The sequence below is a fragment of the Colletes gigas genome, unplaced genomic scaffold (assembly GCF_013123115.1).
Source record: "Colletes gigas isolate AHSC1104 unplaced genomic scaffold, ASM1312311v1 Colletes_gigas_Sc00008, whole genome shotgun sequence".
NCBI lineage: Eukaryota > Metazoa > Arthropoda > Insecta > Hymenoptera > Colletidae > Colletes > Colletes gigas.
The window spans coordinates 2,213,943-2,228,163 of record NW_025106637.1 but is presented as its reverse complement, the minus strand read 5'-3'; the positions used below and the strand labels follow the sequence as shown (position 1 = coordinate 2,228,163).

The following is a 14,221-nucleotide window of genomic DNA, read 5'->3' as shown; positions in this document are numbered from 1 at the left end:
AATCACTGCCCAAGTACCGTTGCTACAATACCACCGACGGTGTTTAATTTTTTCCCCCCAGCTACGCGATTTTACAAATTCGGGGACGCGAAGAACATCTACCCCCAACAGAAATTACAGAGATTAATCGCTAAGAAATAAAATAAAATACTGAAATGGAATACGAAACCAGCTAAACAAAAATAATAAATAAGTTTTAATTCTACTTCGTAAGAGTGCACCCGAAGTTTGAGAAAGGCTGCGATTAATTTCCATATTGTACATAATCGTTAACGGCGGGGAGAGTGTAAAACGTGTCTGTCCTTTTGTTTCAGCAAACTTTCCGAAAACGATCGAGAACCTGGGGGATTCAATCTCGTCGGAGCTCGAGGGTAATCCGCCCTTATGGGTCACCAGGCGGCCAGGCACGCACGGCGAGGACGTTTACATAAATAACGCGAAGATTCTCACGGAACAGAGCAATTTCCAGTCGAAGGTTATAGCCGGCGGCGACGTGAAGACGCAGGTGAGCATTAATCCGCGGATTTGATCAAGCTGGATCGCGATTAAGGGAGGGGCTAACGAAAATGAGAAAAGAAAAGATCAGATTTTTCTACGCCGCGGTCGTCGCGGTTAATTTAATCGCAGATTACTTTTTTACGAGCATAATCTCGCGAGTAATCGGGTTAGTTTACGCCGATGCTTTGCTCGAACACGACATCCCGCGTTCGAGAACTTGCGCGCCTCCTTCTAACGAGCTTTTAATGGCGTGCATGGTTCACCTTGGCATTGGGTCTGCTGCTTCGATAGGCTCGTCGAATATTACCCCCCTGAAAGGGTATTTCTTGTCGATAGAAAGTTCAGTGAACCGGAAACCTAGGTACGAATGGTTCGACTCGGATGAAAATCGCGTATTAATTCCTTCGATGGTTCCATAGATCAATCCTGTCTCTAAAATTACTTAAAACGACGAATTCGATCGATTCCTCATTCTTTCGAAGAAGCTTCGTGGAATCGAACGAACGCTTTAACTTTCGTGTCGTCGTCCGATGAGGGATCGCCAAACTACGATTAATCTCTTCGATGTGGTCTGTAGATCAATCCTATTCCCTTCCCTGTCCCCATCTTCCTCTTTCGTTCACCTTTAGATGAGATTAGGGAAACTTTTCTCATGCACTTAACGCGGAAGTTCTATCGTGGCTGATACTTGTTAGTCGTTAGTGTAACAGCAGAACATTGGATCATAATTAATGCAGACAAAAGTGGTCGAATAACTTTTTACTTTCTGATGAACTTTCTTTCGCGACTGAACGACCAACACGCCAGAAATTAAATACTTTTTCAACCTCGAAATAATTTTTGACAATTTTCTTGACCAATAAACGTTTGGTTCCGGACAATTTGGTAAGCCAACTTTACGCGTACGCGATCTCACCCGGAAAATTCATTTTCCTTTATTCCCTAGTCGCATAGGATCAAGTTGACACGCGACACATATAAGATATTAAATTCTACACGAAACGGTATTGTTTCTAAAGTAGCATAAACCGACCAGTCATGTATCCTTAAGACAAGCCTTAGCGAGTCTCCGAGCAACGTTCCAACATCCTCGGGAATTGTGTTTCCCGTGCCCAAGCGTGACAGGAATCCACACCATCACGATAGAAACGTTTCTGTCGTTGGCGAGGCGATTGGACATCAATCCTGCGGATTGTAGTTCGAGTCTCGCCGTCCTCGCCCTTCTTATTCATCAACTCCCACGTTTGGCGAGGGTCCTATCCCCGTGGGAGTTGTACGTATTAGATTCTGACAGCAAAGGGGACCCAAGAGAGAACCAGAGCCGGCGAATCTCCCAGTACCTGCTCCTTCATGACTCGGACAACGAAGATTCTAGTTATTACAAGTTCAAAGTCCCTTGATAATTGCGCGCAAGAGCATTACCAGCTCCTAGCCTGCGTACCTAACACTTCTATTCACGTAGATTCACTGGGCTCGACATTTGTTCTACTGGTTTAGTTAACGCGTTGTATAATTCCTCGATAAATGATCCGAATAAGTTTGAATGGACCGTTTCGAGAATCTTTCGAGCGTGATTAATATCAATCGTTCGAAAAATCGGTGATCTTCCAGCGACCTCAGGCACCCAGGGTTGATTCGCGTCCCCAGAATTCCTAAAGCAACCTCGACGTTCTCGAAAACGCCACGAACAAAGGCGTCGTTCCCGTTGACTAAACGCAGCCGATCGAATTTTCTCACGCAGCTTCGCTCCGTTTGCCCGCGAAACTATTCGCCAAGTATTCGCCGAACGCCGCTGGCTGATTTTCAATTTACCCCCGACGCTGGACGGGGGCCGCTTTTCAAACTCCCGCGCCCTTTCAATCCGTTCTTCTTCCGCCTCTTCGGCGGGCGTTCCCTCTATCCTTTCCCAGCCCGCTATTTTTCCCCTCCATTAACCGTAACTCTTTAGACGATCCCGCCCGCCGGGTGGAGGTCGGTGCAGTTATTCGGACTGGAATTTCTTTAAATTGTTAAGAAACAGGGAGTAGGCTGGGTGGGATGCCAGCCCCGGGCAACGCGTGGAGGAAACGCGTTCCAGCGGCGTCTAATGAGATCAAAACCCCGCGAGCTTTCCAAATTAAAAAAAGTCGCTGCAGCTTTTCCTCGACCTCGCCTATATCCACCCTCTGCTCGATACTTCATCGGTACACGCGTGTGGTATCGTTATTCCTCAATTAGTCCGAGAGTATTCGATTTGGAGACCATTTTAGTCTTATCTTATAAATTATGCCCTCGTTGCTGCATTCCTTTGTCTTTATTTTCTTCCTTTTTCTTCGTTTTTACTAAATATAAATATCGTCCAATTTCTTAAACAGTCCACTGACTTTCGACCAGTGCAATTCCGAAACTACTAATGTTTTATTAATAAATGAGACATCGTTAGAAGCGGCAAACCTTCCTCTTCCAAGTGGTTTTTTGTTTTTGGCGATCGGACTTTCCGTTTTCGAGATATCGTAATTTATGTAAAGGGATAATTATTTAGTCTCCACTGTCTCGCTGTCCGGCTTACGTACAATAGCCTATTCACGCGTATTAAAAATACCAAAACTTTAGACGCGTGCAGTTCCGAAACTATTAGTGTTTTATTGATTATTAAGGCATTGTCAGCGGCGGCAAACCTTCCTCTTTAAGATGGCTTTTGGTTTTTGTCGATCGGACTTTCCGTTTTCGAGATATCGCAATTTATGTAAAAGGTAATTTTTTTAATTCGATTATCTCTGTCTTCGTCTAGCGGAGTCGGACCTCCTTGTCGCACGTGCATCGTGCTGACCTACTTCCGCGTACGTGACTGTCGTGACCCAGTTCCGTAGTATTTCCAAGAATTTACTACGCACTGTTTACTATTTTCGCGCGCGCGAGTTCATTCATCTCAATGAACGTAAACAAACGCTTCGGACCCTTATATCTCCGAAACTAGCCACCGCATCGACTTGAAATTAAAATCCTCATATCTCCGTAACTAATCACGCTATCGGGTCGTACGAACGCTCATTTTAAAGGGCATTTCATCCTCTATCATATGACTATACCACCCACTATAATTTTTGCTATCTTCCATGTTTATTTTCACATTTACTTTTACTCTATGCACCCAAAGAAGTTCGAACGCTCATTTTAAAGGGCATTTCATCCTCTATCATATGACTATACCGCTCACTATAATTTATGCTCCCTTCCATGTGTATCTTGAAATCTGCCTGCCAAATAACTTCCAAGAATTTATTAAATCGCAAAGGTATCGCGAACCAAAGATACCAAATTCAAGTTTTATCTTTATTTGAGTGACTCTGTCGTTCTTGTAAATTTCAAGCGGCTCTGCTTTCAGCTGTTTTTTTGCTTTTTAAAAATCGCAGGCTCGGTGATATGATTACAGGGCGCAGAGAGACGAAATTTTTGAAGAGGAAAACTCGTTTCCCCGTAGAGTTTTACGTTCGCGAACAGTTCTGGGCTCGCATACCTGTTTTCTTGTTCGTCGTCGCCCGTTTATCTTGGGCTTCTATACGCGGCGTCGTTCTCCCCGCTGAATAACGAAGGCTGCAGGAATTTCCTCGGAGTATTTTTTCGCAGGATTCGCCCGGCGTGTGATGTAGTTCGCAGCGAGATCGTAAACGTTAACGGTGCCGGGACTTTGTCAGTTATTACAGTGCTTCCGAGTTGATCTCGCGTTCCTCCGAGGATATACTTCCGCGCGAACATGAAAGCGGAACAGGGAGGCGGTTTAAATAAGCCGGAAAATATTTTTATACGATTCCACGGGTGTCTGCTTCCTTTGCTAACTGTGTGTATTCCCTTAATATCCTTGGCTCCCACGGCGATGTTCATTTTCCCGTTGCAGTTCCAGCGCAATCTAATTTCAGCTTTTTAAACAACTACGGCAATAATGGAGCGATGCAATATTAATGTTGGACGGCGCTTCGGAGACGGTCTGGGCCCCTTTGAGCCGGAGAATTTTAGCTGACAATTAGCGTGTGTTTGCAATAATATTACGCGAACTTTTCTACGGTCCTGTCGCATTGTTGGACATTTTTTATTTATCCTTTTTCGTTTGCAAGTTTCTGATTTCTCGATGCCCGATCGTCGAGAATAAAATTATGTACGATTAGCGACGTATTAAAATGTCACGCGAACACCAAAGGTAAACGAAATATGAATTGGAATAATAAATATTGAATGGCAGCTGCAAGTACAGATAAAGAGTTGATAATTCCATTGGAAAATATTTCATTAAATGAGAATGGGATGAGAGATAAAATTAAACGTCTCTTATCGCGGAGATACCAAGGGAAATTTTATTCGACTAATTCCCCTCATCGTGCCTTGATTATCGATCCCGGGTCTAAAATATATTTATAAAATCGCGTATTTTATCGGAAGTAATTCTCATTTCGCGTTTTAATTAAAAATATTTGCATAAAATATACACACCGTGAATGCTGGTAAATGTTATTACTCGACGACGGTGAAATATTTTCCGAACGCGTGAATCGATGGAAGCCTAATAATATCGATCAGTCCTAAAATTCGTCAAGGTATTTTCATTCGAAAGTGGTAACAAAATTGAACCGAAGTGAAATCGAATAGATACTATAAAGCGAATGAACGTCGAACCAAAGTGGAATAGGAATTAAACTGTTATCGAAACCAAGTGGAAATAGAATCAGAACGAAGTCGGGTACGAAGTGAAATTGGAATCAAGCCAAAGTTGAACCAAAACCGAACTATTAATTCGAATTCAAGCCGGAACAGGGTAATCGTGTTTTCCAAATCGAATCAGGAGCAATTGAAAATTCAAACAAGTAGAATGGGAATCGATTCGAAACCGAAACGAGAATCGGGACGAAATCAAATCAAAATCGAATTATAATCGATTCGAAATTCCGTCCAAGTCGAACGGGCAATCGAATAGAAATCGAAGGGAAACGGGAACTGAGACGAACGGGACAGAAATCTGGTCCCTGCTATAAGTTACGACATGTTCTACAACGGTTCAATTTAAATTTATGACCAATTTGTATTCATTACATCATTTGAATAGAACAAACGCCATAGTCGGAAGACGACGGAATCTCCGGAAGATATACAACGTTTGCTTTTAAAAAGATGTTTCCGTCGTAAGACAAATTCGTCTTTCGTCTGGATGCGGAATAACCGAACGCAGAGTGTGTGTGTGTGTGTGTGTACGTGACGCGCGCGTGTGGGAATAATGCGGACATATCCGCTTTGAATTCGATAGATATGTAAAGTATATGCCATATTCGCGCAAACTAGATACGGAACGTCGAAAATTTTACTGTTAAATCGATAGAGTATTGTTACAAGCTACGATATGAGACCGTCTGAAACTCCCTCGTTCTCTTAACATTGGGGAAAAGATGTTTTTATAATAAAACAATTATTGCAACAATGAAACGTAACAGTGGTCGTCGCTAATGTAGTGTTCAAAGCTGAAAAGTTGTCATCTGATAAAAAATTGACGACCAGATTAATTTTAGTTTAATAATCTTCCTGTAGACCTGGTTTCTAGAACAAACAATGCTCTCGTTGGTCGTAAAGAAGTTCAAAGTGGTGGGAACTTGCTCCTGCGACAATTCAGGCGGCAACTTTCCAGCTGTGCACAGTATACACTCTCTCAAACACTTTAACTCCTCAGGGGAACAGAATCGTCGTACTTTTCGCTTAATTAAGGACACAAACAATATTTATAACATGAAAATACACAGAATTTATCCGGATCGGGGCAATACGTCCACGGTCGAGGCGGAATCCGATTTCCCAGCAGTGGAAAGCCGCGCGTCGTGCATCGACCGAGAATAAATCAACGTTTTACGATAATACCCGAAGCCGAAAGTAAATATTACGTTTCAAGGTCGTGCTCGTGGTCGCGCCGCGCGTTTTCTTCATGGCACAATCTCCTTTTACGAGACACTCCGGCAGCCCGTAGAGAAACTTGCCCCGAGAGTCCACGGAATGCGACGGGACACAAAAAAAAAAAAAGGGAAAACTGCCGGGTAAGTTGGTTCGGCGGTAACTCGATTTGGGACGAAATAAAGCTGAGATTCCGTCGTCGGGCGCGAAAACCCCGGAAGCCGAATCTGTCCCGGGCCGGGAGACGAAACAGACTCGCGTTACGACTTGTTAAAAAATGCACGCTGCCGGGGAACGAAGAATGGGAGTCCCCCAACGACCTGGGGACCCGGAAACAGGGAGCAGCGTGACCGATGGGTCCACAAAAGGGGAATGTAACGCACCAACGTGTCCAAAGATTCTGTGTTAAATTAATCAAATATCGACCATGTTTTCTGACGATTTCTTCACTACGTTAGTTTCATTCGTCTTACCAAATTTGTAGAACTGTCTTCACGATCACGGTTTGTTCCATATTATATTTCTTATTTTTATAATCTTCGTGCACTAAATTGCAGAGTCCCTCAAAGTTTCGTTCATCTTACTTTTCACATCTACAGAGTCTAGAAAATTTCCCCCCCTCCCCTCCCAATGGGTAACAAGGGATGAATTTTTAACTAAATAATTTCCATACTTGTAAAAGGGTCCTGAGCGAAGGCTGGCTCTTTGCGCGTTCTTCGCGACGGAGACACGGAGGACCGGTTTGGTAACCAAATGTGGAAAAGGAAAAAAATAGCGACAGTTCTTCGGGGACGTGAAGCAACCGCACCCTCGTTGCTGTTCCATCGTTCGATTCGATGAATCTCCGAGTGACTTAAAGCGGATAACCTCGTTCGCGACGTCGCCGCGGCCCTGGAACAATGGCCGTCGAACACACGGCTCAACTTCGAAACTGTTCTTCTTCTTCGTCCAACGAAAATGTTTTATTATCGCGATTTAAAGTTTCTCGTGGCTCTGGGAGATTTAAAGTTCCGCGGGCGTGTTTTGATTCGCCCCGAGTACTTTCAGCCAATTACAATGGGGCTTTGCTATAGAGAGCGAAGTCTTGGGCCGGCTGATTAGAACCGCGGTTGATTTTAAACAGTCTTTGTGCTCCGCGTTTGAAACCTGCCTCGCGATTTTCTTGACTGAATACTTGACGTAGCCTTGGAACAAAAGAGCGTAAAATTGAAAGAATGGTGGGAGAAAGAAGCAAAATGATGGGCCCAAAGGTAGAAAAATCGTAAATAAAAGATACCAGAGATTCGCAGCTTCGGAATTGTAGTGTACTGTACGACCGCTATTTGCTAGAACACTTTAAACTCGTCGTTCCAAGGACTTTCTACTCTCATACTAGGGCGAACCGTGTCTAGAATCGCATTGAGCCAAAGGTTCAACACGGTTCTCAGTGCTCCTGAACAGTATTGAATTTCTACCAAGATCCTGGACTCCCCATTCAGAACTGACCCGGCTCCGCGGTAGAACAAATTTCCTTCTCTTTAAAAAGCTTTATACCCTCTCTGTGTGCCTGAATTATTTATTTTTCGAGGAAAGCAATTTTTCCGGGGATTCGAACCTCGTAACGTCGATCAGACTGAATCCAACGCCCGAAATATTCTTCCGAAGGGTTAAAGGAATAAATCTCGAAGAAGTTTCTCACGTTCGTCATAAATTAGAACCCTTATGGTGATTAAAAGTCACTCGATTCCGGTCTTAATCTCGTGGAACATTCGCGCGCGAGGAAGAGGGAAGAAAACGAGAGGAAGCGAATCGGCGCCATGGTGTCTCGACGCCACACCCTATCGACCCCCAGAACCGCTTGCAGACCCGGTACACGGGACGAAGAAGAGCTTTAGGGCAAGTTTACGCTCCTGCAGCATTCTAAATACACTCGAAATCCTTTAAATGGATCGACTTTAATGGGACAACGCGCACCGAAGCGCCGAAACTCTTTGAATCAATTGCAACTTGCGCGACGGCGTGTTCGCGTTTGAAAGCAAAGAAAACGCTCGTTCCAACGTCGAGTGTTCGTTTTCAGAGGGTAGGTTCACAATCTCGACGTTCTAAATTAAACACGAGTCCCTTTTCGTATTATACAGTCGTACGAAGCAGTAACCGAGAAACTTTTCATATTGGGCCCTCGTGCAGAACAATGTCCCAACTTTTCTGACCACGGCCCAGTTTGGACAACGACACGCGACTCCCATAATCTTTATGTATCATACTTTACGAAAACGAGAGCCTACGAACGCATAAATTTGTAGATCAATGTGGATTTGCATTCGTTATTACGTAGTCTCTGTTTACGAGCGTTGGAAAAAAACAGGACATATCAGATTGTATCGATATATTTACTTTAACGTTTAATATAGTGGATATAAATGTCGATACGAGAGTTTTAGTACCGAACTCGTATACTCGATTTTACGAGGCATTCGTTTATATCGACGATTAATATTCTCGTCGAACGTCTTCGACATTACGATCGGAGTCGTGTTTGCGCCACGACTCTCAAACGATTTTATCGTCGAAATATGGCTCGTTAAACCGTACGAGCGTAATAAGGTTTTTACGAATTTTTAATCAAAATTTCGCGTGCATCCCTTTTTAACGCCGCGAACAAAGACACGGTGCTCGCGACAAAGTCGACGTCAAGACGAACTTCGTTCTTCCCGAACGTGCAGGCTGACGTCAGTGTGCTCGCGACGTTTTTCATGGGTTTCCTCGCTCCAAGGACTTAAAGGCTGCAGTTGGTACAAAGAGGATAACAAAAAACTTGTACGCTCGTGGTGCCGGTGTAAACCGTACTCTTATGGCGACCGTGCGGGAATTGAACCAACAGTTTATGTTCGCAATTCGCGCGTCCATGCCTTATCGCCGGGTTTTGCGTCTGTTTGTCGAACGATTGGCAAAGGAGAACCGCGGTCGGACCTGTTTTTACGTCTCTGTATCACTTACCGTCCCGCCATCCTTCCTCGAGTAATGGCTTCTCAAAGTGGGGCGAATCGAACGAATTGTTTGCCGCGACCCGGGAGTTCCTTCGCCCTAAACGAAACAATTGGAACCTTGTTGATCTCGTTCGATGAATATTTCATCGTTTGCAAACTAACAGCGAGGACATTTTCGAGGGACCCGACGATCTTCGACGAAATTGCTTCGGTTCTATATTTCGTTTAAACTATTCCCTCCTCTCGCGGACCTCGTACCACGAATCGAAAGGAGAAACTACCAGGCTACGAATTCTTTTTAGAAATTATTTCTGTGAGACTCTTTTAGAAAGGAGTGGCTACCTCTACGTAATTAATTAGTTTTAATTTTATTAAGGGATATTTTGCTCAAAGTTGCTCCGCGTAACTTCGCGAACAAAGGGACGCAGACGCACGGGGGTGACCGTAAAATTCCGAGCCATTAACTTAGCATTCGTTAATTTACGCGTCCTTAGGGACGCCGCGAAGACACAATTAATTACGAATAGCCATAACGAACCATTCGCCTGTTTTTATTAATGGTCGCGGGGCTCGAGAGTGTAAACGTGACTTTGCCCCCAAGACGACGGCCAGGACGGGGTAAACTTCGAATTAACGACCTCCTGGTGAAACGGTTCCACGGTTCTCTCTTTGTGTTCTGTCATCTGGAAAAACAGCGACAGAACGGGGCGCCATTTAAATGGGAACGCCGAAATGTCTCTGTTATTTCCACAGTAATTGACGAAACTTCCCGAGAGCGTGTGCATCCTCGATAGTTTCCAAAATAAATCATAGCCCTTACCCTTGCGATTCTCGCGGAAAATTGTACGATTTAAAATTTTTTTTAAATGTCCACGGTGTCCACCTTTGTGCAACGCGTTTGTTTTCGTATCGTCCGGAGGTATTAAGGATTCGTTCCGGGCGCTACGATCCACCCTCGCCAATGATTCGTGTCCAGCGAGAAAGATAAATGGTCGTCAAAGGAGCACGAGAAAGTTTTGCTCGTCTCTCCCCAGCGATGGAGAACGAAACGATTCATTTCTAGGAAGCCACTCCGGCATACAAACGCGGATCGTTGTTTTTCCCCATCGTTTTCTTCGAGTCCTCCGCGGCAACGTCCTCGGATAAATGGAACACGCTCGTCCTCCGTTCCTATTTTCTTTGTTATCATACAATCTCCCACCCGGTACCCCCTTTTCTTTATTGAACACAGACTGCAGCTTTTAGCATTCTCCACGGGGAAGAAATGTTTCCACGAAGAGCGGTTTATAAACTGGAATCGACAGCTTATCGTTTTGCATTCGCGTTCGCGATTTACTGCGGATGTTACGGCCGGGTATATCCACGGAGAGCTATACCCCTTCGGTATAGCCGAGAGTTTACGCGGGATACGACCGTCGCCAAGATAAATTCGCCCTGTGACAGTAAATTGTTTAGCAGAAAATGATAAGAAGCGCCCCGACGGTCCACAACTGGAAATCATTTAAGTCTGTTCCCTATGTTCTTCTGTTTTTCCATTCCGTCGATTCGTATCGTTTTATTTAGATGCACGGAGGATTCTGTTACGATACCCCTCTATTATTCGATCCATTCTGGAGGATCTTTGACAGTCTTTTTGACGCTCCGTCCACAAAAAAGTTAGCTTTCAGATCAATGAAACGCATTCTCTTCCACCGACCACACTCTGCGGTCGTAGCAACCCGATTGTCGTGGAACCGCAAACTGCGGATGAAAGTAAACGTGAAGGATACGACAGCCGAAACAGAAAAACAGGAACAGAGACGGGGACAAAATAAAACGCCAGTTCGTCTTACCAACCGATTCGTCAGGACGCTGAGAAAGAAGAAACATTTTTATTTCGAAAAAAAAATAAATATTTCAAGAGAAATCGTGATATTTACAAAAATGAGGTGATTCTACGTGAAAAATGTAGAATACAATTTTTTCATTTGAGGCTACGTTCTCGAGAAAATAGAGTTCGAAAATTTTTTAAGTAGTAACAGTCGGTAATAAGTCAGACGCGTCAGGAAAATCGAATTTTACAGAATTCTACCGTCTCCAAACTTGAATATACACAATAATTTTGTTAATATACTAGCAACCAAGCGTGGAAATTCCTCTGGGGAAACCAGATGGCCGAGAACCCTGTATAAGATCTGGAATTGGGGAACGGTGGTACTCGCAAGCGTTCGAATAAAAGTTCCCCGCGCAACGAGGTCGCATTTTTCGTAAAACTAAACGCGCACGGGGTTCCTCCTGGTCGATGAAACGCCCTTTTAGATCGACAGGCCGAACGAGCTTGCGGGTAAATTGCCAGCAGAGATCCGGTTCGCTTGTAAACGCGAAAGTATACAGTTAATCTCGTGAAGCCGCGAGCCCGGGGATACAAGCGCGACGATGGTGTTCGGTGGAAAGATATAGTAAGACAAACGACATCGCGGCGGCAACCGAAGGAAACGAGGCCACGAAACGATGGAAGAAGAAGATAAAGCGAGAGCAAGAGGAAAAAGGGACACCGGAGGAACACACCGTTGGGGTATTTATTCTGCGGCGAGGAACGCAACTATTTCATGGGTGTCGAGTCGGATACCGTTGAAGGAAACGGCGGAACTCTGACTCCCTCCTTGGGTTCTCCACCCTCATTGGAAAAGGTGCACGGCCATTTACTATCCGGTGCTCGCGACTGGAACGTCCTACCGCTATTTATCCACTTTTCCTCGCGATCGCTGTGATTCTTTTATCTCTCGGAAGTATTCTTCTTCTACTCGATAACGCCGTTTTGTTCCCTTTCGAGGCCGACGGACGGGGACGACGGATGCTCCTCGAGCATCGAGCCGGAGAATGGTTAACCGGAAGTAGTTCGAACGCGTTCGCGGAAACCTCGACTCGAAATATTTCACAGAAATTCTAGTGGATCGTTGGGACCCTCGGGTAATGCTGAATTCGCGATTGGAGAGCGATGCGCTTTGAATTCTATTTTCTATTCAAACCCGTGCTATTAGAATTCAGAATCCACCTGATCTTCTCTTTATTATTACGTGAAGTTTTTATTTATACGAGCAGAAAAAGAACGGTTGAAAGATCGAGATTATACATCAAATTAGTTAATACTTGAACCAGACAGTCGATGGCTGAGTCTGCGGGATTATTAAATCCGCGAAAGGAATTTACAGAGGACCGGTTATCCAGGAAATGAACCCACCGTGCCTTGAAAATAATAATTCCACGAATTAATTGTTCATGCATGCACCGGAGGGGGAAAAAAACTGTAAAGTCTGTCAAACTATAAATTAACGAAGTTGAGAAACGCATGGCGAGTAGCTAGACGAGGAAACCGGGATCTGGGAAATTATAATTAGACACCGGCGGAATGTTGTGTCCAAAAGCTTCGTTTTTATGGCAGTTTTTCCGACAATATGATCAGTTAAAATAATTTGCATTAACGTTACAATAAAAATGAAACGTTGATCGTACAGACTGAAAAAGAAAATTCTGTGTACACTGTTTCGCTGATATTAAATTTAATATAATAAAGTTTGGCCGTACAAGGTACGAGATCGCGGTGGAGATTATTTTTACAAAACGAACGGGCGGGAAAAAAAAAGCGGGGCCATAATTGAAAAACGATGAGTTCGTTTATCAAGCAAATTAGCTCGCGCCAGCAAATTTACGTATCGAATCGATTCACGAAGATGCTTGTGCGTTCCGTGTAATCCGACTAAACTGCGGAGTTTTTTTTTTAAAGCTCGACCAAAAAATTCGTATGCCAATTCCTGGTCGGAGCGCAAAAATGCGGTGGAAATTCGAACTCACTGCACAGTAAACCGAGGAATTCAATCAGTATGAACTGTATATCGTGTCACTCGAAGCTCTGCAACTGATGAGATTATGAGCACCGATGGAGTGAATTCCGACATCGATAGAGATTGTTGGTAAAATCCACGGTACAAAATTCAAAAATATTGCCAAATCGAATCGTTATTTGCTTTCTTCCCGTCCCGGTTCACAATTTTCCATTATTTCGATGACCCAGAATATTGCAATCAATGGCTGCAGTACATTTGAAACAAAAAAGTATCGTAATAAGTGTTTTTTGTTCCTTTTTTACAGGTTCTGCACATAATAAACGAAGTGTTGGAACCGGTTCGCCCAAATTCTGCGGAAATGCCGATTTACAGCCCGAACGCCTTCGAATTCTTAAATCAAAGCGAACATCTCGATTTGGGTGCACATCGTGTTCGGTAAGTTAACTTTTTTCTAACTATATCAAATTTAATTGCATCGCGGAGTGACCCCTTTTAATGATACTATCGCACTTACAATTTAGGCGATTCTTTCGCTATAACAACAATGTCTTCTTGATCAATGCTTCTCGAAACGAGTGATTGTATGTATGCATTGTCTCTAGTGCAATAACAATCGAAATACACTCACGCATTGACGAACAATCACGCTTTGATTGCACGTCATATCAAAAAAGTTCGGCGAAATCTTTATCGAAAACTATTGTTAAATATCGGATTTTTGTTTTCTCGTTACCGGATGCGATACACAGAGTATTCAACCACCTCTGAAAAAAATTTGAATGGGAGATTCTAGGGGCCAAAATAAGACGAAAATTAAGGATACTAATTTGTTGATTGAGATGTAAACAATTATAAACGAGATATCGTAGTATAATTTACTATTCGATGTTATTAAATATGGTCAGTATTCCATTTGAAATATTTCCTAGTAGAAACTGGACGTTTTGGAATAACGAAAACAGACTGTAGATTTATTCAGTCGTCACTAATCTCGCGAGATATCCCTTGCTACTTATCGAGGACTGTTTT

General features: G+C 43.6%; 1 protein-coding gene across 6 annotated transcripts in view; it reads left to right on the top strand.

Annotated features, from left to right (window-relative positions):
* The window catches only part of LOC122396903 (fasciclin-1), a 293,077-nt gene that overhangs the window by 223,523 nt on the left and 55,333 nt on the right, over positions 1-14,221 (top strand). For all 6 annotated transcript variants that reach the window (XM_043395663.1, XM_043395662.1, XM_043395661.1 and 3 more), the window contains exons 3-4: positions 315-505; positions 13,497-13,627. In XM_043395663.1, coding sequence (XP_043251598.1) covers positions 315-505; positions 13,497-13,627 — 322 coding nt within the window. The remainder of the gene's footprint in view (positions 1-314; positions 506-13,496; positions 13,628-14,221) is intronic.